The 6,903-nt window shown below is 40.0% G+C and overlaps 1 protein-coding gene across 1 annotated transcript; it reads right to left on the reverse strand.

The window, feature by feature from the left end:
- Positions 1 to 3,905: 3,905 nt before the first annotated feature.
- LOC119725071 (neuromedin-U receptor 2-like) lies at positions 3,906 to 4,913 on the reverse strand. Its single transcript, XM_038196432.1, has one exon. The coding sequence runs from the start codon at positions 4,911 to 4,913 to the stop codon at positions 3,906 to 3,908; it is 1,008 nt and encodes a 335-aa protein (XP_038052360.1).
- Between the last annotated feature and the right edge of the window lie 1,990 nt (positions 4,914 to 6,903).

Here is a 6,903-nt window from a genome sequence, read left to right on the forward strand (position 1 = left end):
TGCTTGCATTTCTTGTATTTGGACTCATAGATGATTGGATTGATGACTGAATTGAAATTATACAGTAAATTAGAGAAACTTCTGATATAGTTGATGGCCTTCGATCTACAGAATAAGAACTGACGATCCTTCTGGTCGACCGTCAACGTTATTTTGGCCCGCTGAGGATGCCCGTTTCATTGCGGAGTTTGCAACATCAGACGTCCTACCTACACAAACCTGTTTTTTTTTTTAATTAAGTTAAAATTACAAGCACTCTCCATAAAAGCTTAAATTGAATCATGTTCTTCACATGAAACTCAAGTTACATTTTATACACAAAAACTCAAACAATGCGTTGATAACAGGGCACATTTGCAACGTTCTACGACAGTTATCCACATACATACTTTCAATTTTGAATTGAGAACTGCAAACCAATCAACATAAATATTGAACGGTTATGGCGAATACCTTTCGTTTACATTTAATATGCGGTGACGAAGAGACGAGAATAGCCGCAGCCTACCTACTTTATGGGACTCTTCCAAACAGTGCAAGCAAATGGACAAACTCAGTTCACAAAGAACCTACAACTATTCACTTTACTGCTCGTACAAACCATACCTGGCATAGAATGCCCTGACGTAGTGTCGGCCCTGGTCTCGCCTCCAAGTGCCTAGCCAACGCGCTACTTTTGAATTTATACCCAAAACTGATGGTTTAAACATATTTCAAAACCTCAGAACTGTTACGTAAATCCACGGACAAGCATAAGTATGGTAGGTTAAGTTAAGCTATTGTTAAATCCGTATTGGACTAACGGCTTCTACATTGTAATCCCTAGGTGTTGGACTGAAATCAAGTCATGATAAGATTAACCAAATTCAAACTTCGTGAACTTCTAACACTTCTAAATAAAATCAGTTTTGGGGTTTCTCCACTTAATACAGCTACAAAACGGTACACAATATTTAAATTCAGGCTAGGGTCGCTACCCGTAATACACACGAAGAGAAAAAAAAGTGATACAATAAGTCTGACAAGTAACAATCAGAATTCACTTGTATATCAAGTTGTGACACCAATTGCCCACTCCAACCTAACCTTACCCAAACAAACCCGACCTAACTCAACCCAACCCAACCCAACCCAACCCAACCAAACCCCAACCCTACCCAACCTAACCCAACCCAACCCAACCCAACCCAACCCAACCCAACCCAACCCAACCCAAACCAACCATCCCATCCCATCCCAACCCACCCCAACCCACCCCAACCCAACCCAACCCAACCAAACCAAACCAAACCCAACCCAACCCAACCCAACCCAACCTAACCCATCCCAACCCACCCAACCTAGCCCAACCCAACCCAACCCAACCCAACCCAACCCAACCCACCCAACCCAACTCAACCCGACCCAACCAAACCCAACCCAACTCAATCCAACCCAACAACGGAGCTCAAATTGTATTTTACCTGTGAATGTACCTCATGCACAAGTGCAATACCCTCTAGTCTCTGGGTTACAGATCATGAGAGTAATTTAGAGATTCAGTTATAGCCAAACACAGTAACAATGGTTTGTTGACCATGTTACGTGCCCGATAGTCAACCATTGCAAATACCTACTTTAACAAGGACAGTCGTTATGAAGGAATAAGCGTATTGTATTAATAGCAATAACTTCACTATTGGTACGTTATGTCACAGCAATAATAATTGCTGTAATTATCGGATAAGATTTAATCAGTTTGTTTTTTTACAGAACAGCATCAACAGCGTAAATCATGTCCGATAATTAGTAAGAAATCGGGACGATATATTTACTTCATGGCGAAGTGGTTGAGTCAAACGTTCATTGCTGCTTAGGTTAAGGTTCGAAGGCCAACCAACCAACAGAATGCCGACAGTAACTATATCACAACAAAGCATCATCCTTACCCTTTACAAGAAAAAAAAAACTTTACTGCTATTAATTTACAGCACAACTTTTGCAACAAAGTTTCATTTTTTTAACCTTAGTTTTAACCCTGTAAAATAAAATAGAAATGACAACACCCTCATCAGAGCGATCAGAATTTCATTCGTGATGCTGTTTGTTTCCTGGCATTATGCAACGGAAGCAAATGAGCAACATACGTTAAATTCATGAAAAAAAAATATGTGTAGCCACCGCAACTCACAATTTTTCGAGGCGTGGCAGCCATTTGTTATTGTAATATTCATAATTATGTGGCCGATTTCTTACAATGTTAGTTGGCTGGTAACCCACAAATGTACTGACCAATATTGACCTTGAATCTAGTGGCGGCGCCAGACTCTAAACATTTTTTTTTTTTGGGGGGGGGGGGCAATTTGAGGGGGCAGGAAATAATTTGGGGTGGGGCAGTCAAAAAATCTCAAACCTGTGTACGCGCGGGTGTACCATTGTCCATGGTCCGGAAATCAGCCACTAGAACAGCTCAGAGGTGTAGTCGTTTTTATGAATGAGAAATGTATAAAACCGCAGGATGGTGCATAACAAAATGTATAACAAATGTACAAAGACGTTGGCTGCACACTATCTACGGCTGTATAAATTGAGTGTATCGTCTTAAGTACCAAAAAAAAAAAAAGCTTTATGTATTAACGGTCGATTTTGTTAAGGTAAAATACTCATATATTGCAGCAGTTTAGAGATACGGATCACAATCATTCTATAATGATAGAACCAGCAACTTCGGTCAATATAGATGAGGCACAAAGGCATCTGTTTACGAAGTAAGGGCTTGCCAAGCAGTCACTTGCACCTACAATGGCGCGGCCGTACTCTAACACGTTCGAAGAGCTATATATTTTAAAGGTCGATTTAAAAATACTCATCAGAGATCCTGAAATGCCTTCTCCTGGTGAATGGGGTGGACAATTTCATCGAATTGGAAGCCATTGTAGACCATGCTTCCCAAAGGTGTGTGCATACAATTGTGAAATGTGTTACGGAGAAAGTGTTATATGATAGAGGTACTTAAATTTTATACACATTCGTCCCCGTACCGGTACAACTTGTCAGCTTCTTGTTTATCCTATACCCACCATTGACGAAAATAAGCAACTTTAAGTAAAATGCTCTTGTGTGAAGTTATAGTGTTACCAAATGAGGTCACTTAGGTAACCTGTCAACTAACTTTGTAATACAATCGGCACAGATTATAAAATTACAATTGTGGGTACGAGCACGCATCCACATTATTAAAATGGCTGACACGCTCTAAAATGGTGAGTTTGCGATTCCTGTTTTTTTTCCCTCATGAATATACAATTGTCTGTGTGCAGAAAAGTAGACATATTATTATGATGTTGAGCATAATGAGCACCGTGCCCCTAACTGTTTAAGAGGCGTTTATGTTTCATGCGTTTACGAAAGGTAGGCACAATTTCTTAAACGTGGGAATGAGTATCCACTACATTTTTTTTTAAATGGCTGCCACACCTCTGAAAGGGTGATTTCCTATGGCTCCGCATCTGGATTTGTTTTGATAATGAATATAAACGTCTGTGAGACCATTCACGCGTTTATAAAGGGTGGACACATTATTTTCGATGGTTGGCATAATGAGTCCCGCGTTTAGGAAAAAAAAATCATGTATACATATAAGTCTGCATGAAATGTGAAAGGTGGGCATAATTTTTGTTTAAAGGTAGGCGTAATGAGCCCCTCAATTCTTCAACTGGATGCCACACCCCTCAAAGGGGAGCTTGGGATGGCTATCAATCTAAAACATTTATTCTCATGGATATTAACAATTGTGCAACGTTTCAAGCTTGTATGCAAATGTCACAAATTGTACACATATCCGCAGGACTAGACATGATACCTGTTAAATGTTCTACCTATACTGTCATTGAAGAAATATAGAAAGATAATATTTTTCTCAAAAGTCATAATGGTACCATCTCAATGCCAACTCTGTTACCACCATGCCTTTTGAAGCAGCAGCAGAATGCTACCTTAAGGCCTTGCCTGAACTTCTTGTATTTAAACTCATAGATGAAAGGATTGATAACTGAATTGAAATTAAACAGTAAATTTGCGAAAACTCTGATATAGTAGAAGCCCTGAGATCCACAGAACAAGAACTGAGCATCATCTGTTCGATGCAAACAGAGAAGGACAGCAAAATATTCCATTGTCCATAAGACAATGAGAGCTCCCAATACAGTTTTAAGCATGCTGACAAGTTTCTGTCTAGCAATTAATAGTTCATAGGCTGCTGCCTTTGCATGTTGCAGGTTCAGGGCTTTGACTTGTATTTTGAGAGTGACCTGCATCTTATAATAGGCCAAGCTCATCAATGTTAGGGGCAGCAAATATGTGAAGAGAAATATAAATATGCCGAGTAGAATAGGTAATGACGGGTGAGGATATTTGATTGAGCACATCTCATTGGGGTCATTGCTTGGCTCGAATGTGAATAAAGTAGGTAAAGATATCAGAAATGATATCACCCACACCAATGTAATTAAAGCAACCATCCTTGCTGTTGTGAGTTTCCTCGCATAGTGTAGAGGGTGTACTATGGCAATGTACCTCTCTAATGTAACCACACAGAGATTGTAAGCAGAGGCAAAGGATAACACCAATGCCAAATACTTTGATGCTAGAAGTCGGCAGAACAAGTCTCTCACGCCGTTGCTTACTGGAGCAAACTCAATAGGCGTACAGTCTGATGTTAGATAATAAAGAAATTCTTGCAGACACATCAGCATATCAGCAACAGCCAAATTCACCAGCAGGTAGTTCGTCATGTTGTGTAAGAATTTGACACGTAGGATGACGTAGCACACTAGGAAGTTTCCTAAGACACCAATAACTCCTTCTGCTGCCATGACCTGACACACCCACTTCTCTCCAGTTGGTTCCTCATTGTGTTCATCAGTAGCATTCATGTTTAATATTTGTGTTGATGCTAATCTATATACAATTGGTGTGTACAGTGAGTAGTTTTATTAGGATGCTCTAATAATGGCTTCAACTGTCACACAAGAAGCATTCCTTTGTAAGCCTTGTAAAGTGGAGAGAGTTAATGTTGCTGCGATGGAGTGTAACACAAATCAGTGACTGTTTGTCCCTAAAATGTGAGTCATTTCACCTCGAGGGACGGTGATTCTTCTACTTAGTGTGTACGAAAACCACGGTTTTAGATACACTAATGGCGACTTACACCTGTACTAAACATGTATTTTCACGACATGTCAATGATAGTATGCCAGTTCACACATCAGGAAACACCTAATACTAATATATTGTACGAAGATAGTCGCCAACATTTACTACAGTGCTGCAATGCGAATCTGTCTTTGTTAGCTCACCGTGGGCAACTGATGCTTCGTGTGGCACCCTACCCGTTATCAACCTCTTTTATTTGATGTGGGAAGATTAACTAAAAGGTTTTTTAAGGGAAACTGTCAGTAGACGATTAGTCAAGACAATTATTATCTAAAACTCTGATTGTCACTCACTGAGCTACAATAGCCTACCTTCTTTATTGTTACAGAGTACTTAACCGTTGATTCCCTTCGCTTATTACTGTCAATCAAGTTTTCTAACGCATCATAAAACTTCTTCGTAATAACTTAAAAAGTTTATGAAACTTTAATAACTTGTTTACATCCCGTTGACGTAGGTCTTTGCGTTTCTGCGTTCTTCGTGAAGCCGCCTCGTCTTCCCTAACTTACCCCACATGTTAGATGGGGAGAATTACATACTGGGATGCAACATCTCTTTACTCAATTTATCAACGCAGGTGGTGCGGCAGCTCTCTGCGTGACAACCAGACATTTAGTTTATTGCCATCTTTTGCAACACTCATCAATTCTTTATTATATCTTTCAGTCAACTTTATACATCGTCTGCTTCCAAATAAATTACACTTATTCAAAAAGAAAATACGTGAAGGTTTGTCAGTGACATAATAATTATCTTTGTCCAAATTGCAAGACAGCATACCTTCGTTTTATAAAAGAACGTATGAGTGCCAAAAAAAATATGTCTCTAAAGCCGGGCCTCGTCTTGAGTTGAGATTTCAATACAGCCGCTCACAAAACCGTCCGCAACACCGAGCTTGTTGGAAAAACAAATCGCGTACACAATTTTGCAACCGGAAAGCAAGCTTTCTTTTTTTTTTACTCGAATATTGCCGTCAATATTCCCGACTTAAGAGCGAGCCGTATTAATTTACGTCCATATTCACGATTTGCGATGTACCTTCAGAGCCACAATAAATACCCTCATCGGTCACAATATCATAAATTACACTTTTTGCAACACGTTTGCATTAATTTAATTGTGTCATGGCCTACGTTTTGCCCTTAACACTGATGAGTCTAGCCTGCTACAAAATACAAGTCACTCTTAATCGACAACCCAAAACCCTCAACCTGCAACATGGACAGGCGGAAGCCTATCATGTGAATGCCAGACAGCGTCTAGTCATCATGCTTACAATCGTCTTAGGAGCTCTCATGGACCGGTATGAGTACGTTTTCTGCTCTGCTCGCGCACACTGGAAGATGGTCAACTTATTTTCTGTTGTGCTACGAGGACCAAGTACGTTAGGTCACTTTGTGCGTTTGCCTGCTATGTCAACCCCATCACATACCAGTTAAAATACAAGACATTCGGGCAAGCTCTTAAGACAGCTATTCACGGCTGGTTTTCTAGGCACAGAAATAACATAGTTAACCGAGCTTGAAAATTCGTTTCCAGTCCCATTATCAAATTAAGTAAATAAAATATACCTTTTGGGGACTTAAGTTACAGAGCCCATATCAGAAGTTTGCAACACCATTACTGTGTCTTTATCAACTGGCGTTGTTGAGGTCCTCACGTGACTCGTCACGTGACCATGCCTGGTCACACGACATAGATGACGTTTGG

The sequence above is a fragment of the Patiria miniata genome, unplaced genomic scaffold (genome assembly GCF_015706575.1).
Source record: "Patiria miniata isolate m_02_andy unplaced genomic scaffold, ASM1570657v1 HiC_scaffold_18, whole genome shotgun sequence".
NCBI lineage: Eukaryota > Metazoa > Echinodermata > Asteroidea > Valvatida > Asterinidae > Patiria > Patiria miniata.

Excerpts from the sequence above, each read along its gene's own strand:
- LOC119725071 (XM_038196432.1), bottom strand. The coding sequence starts at position 4,913 with ATGAATGCTACTGATGAACACAATGAGGAACCAACTGGAGAGAAGTGG.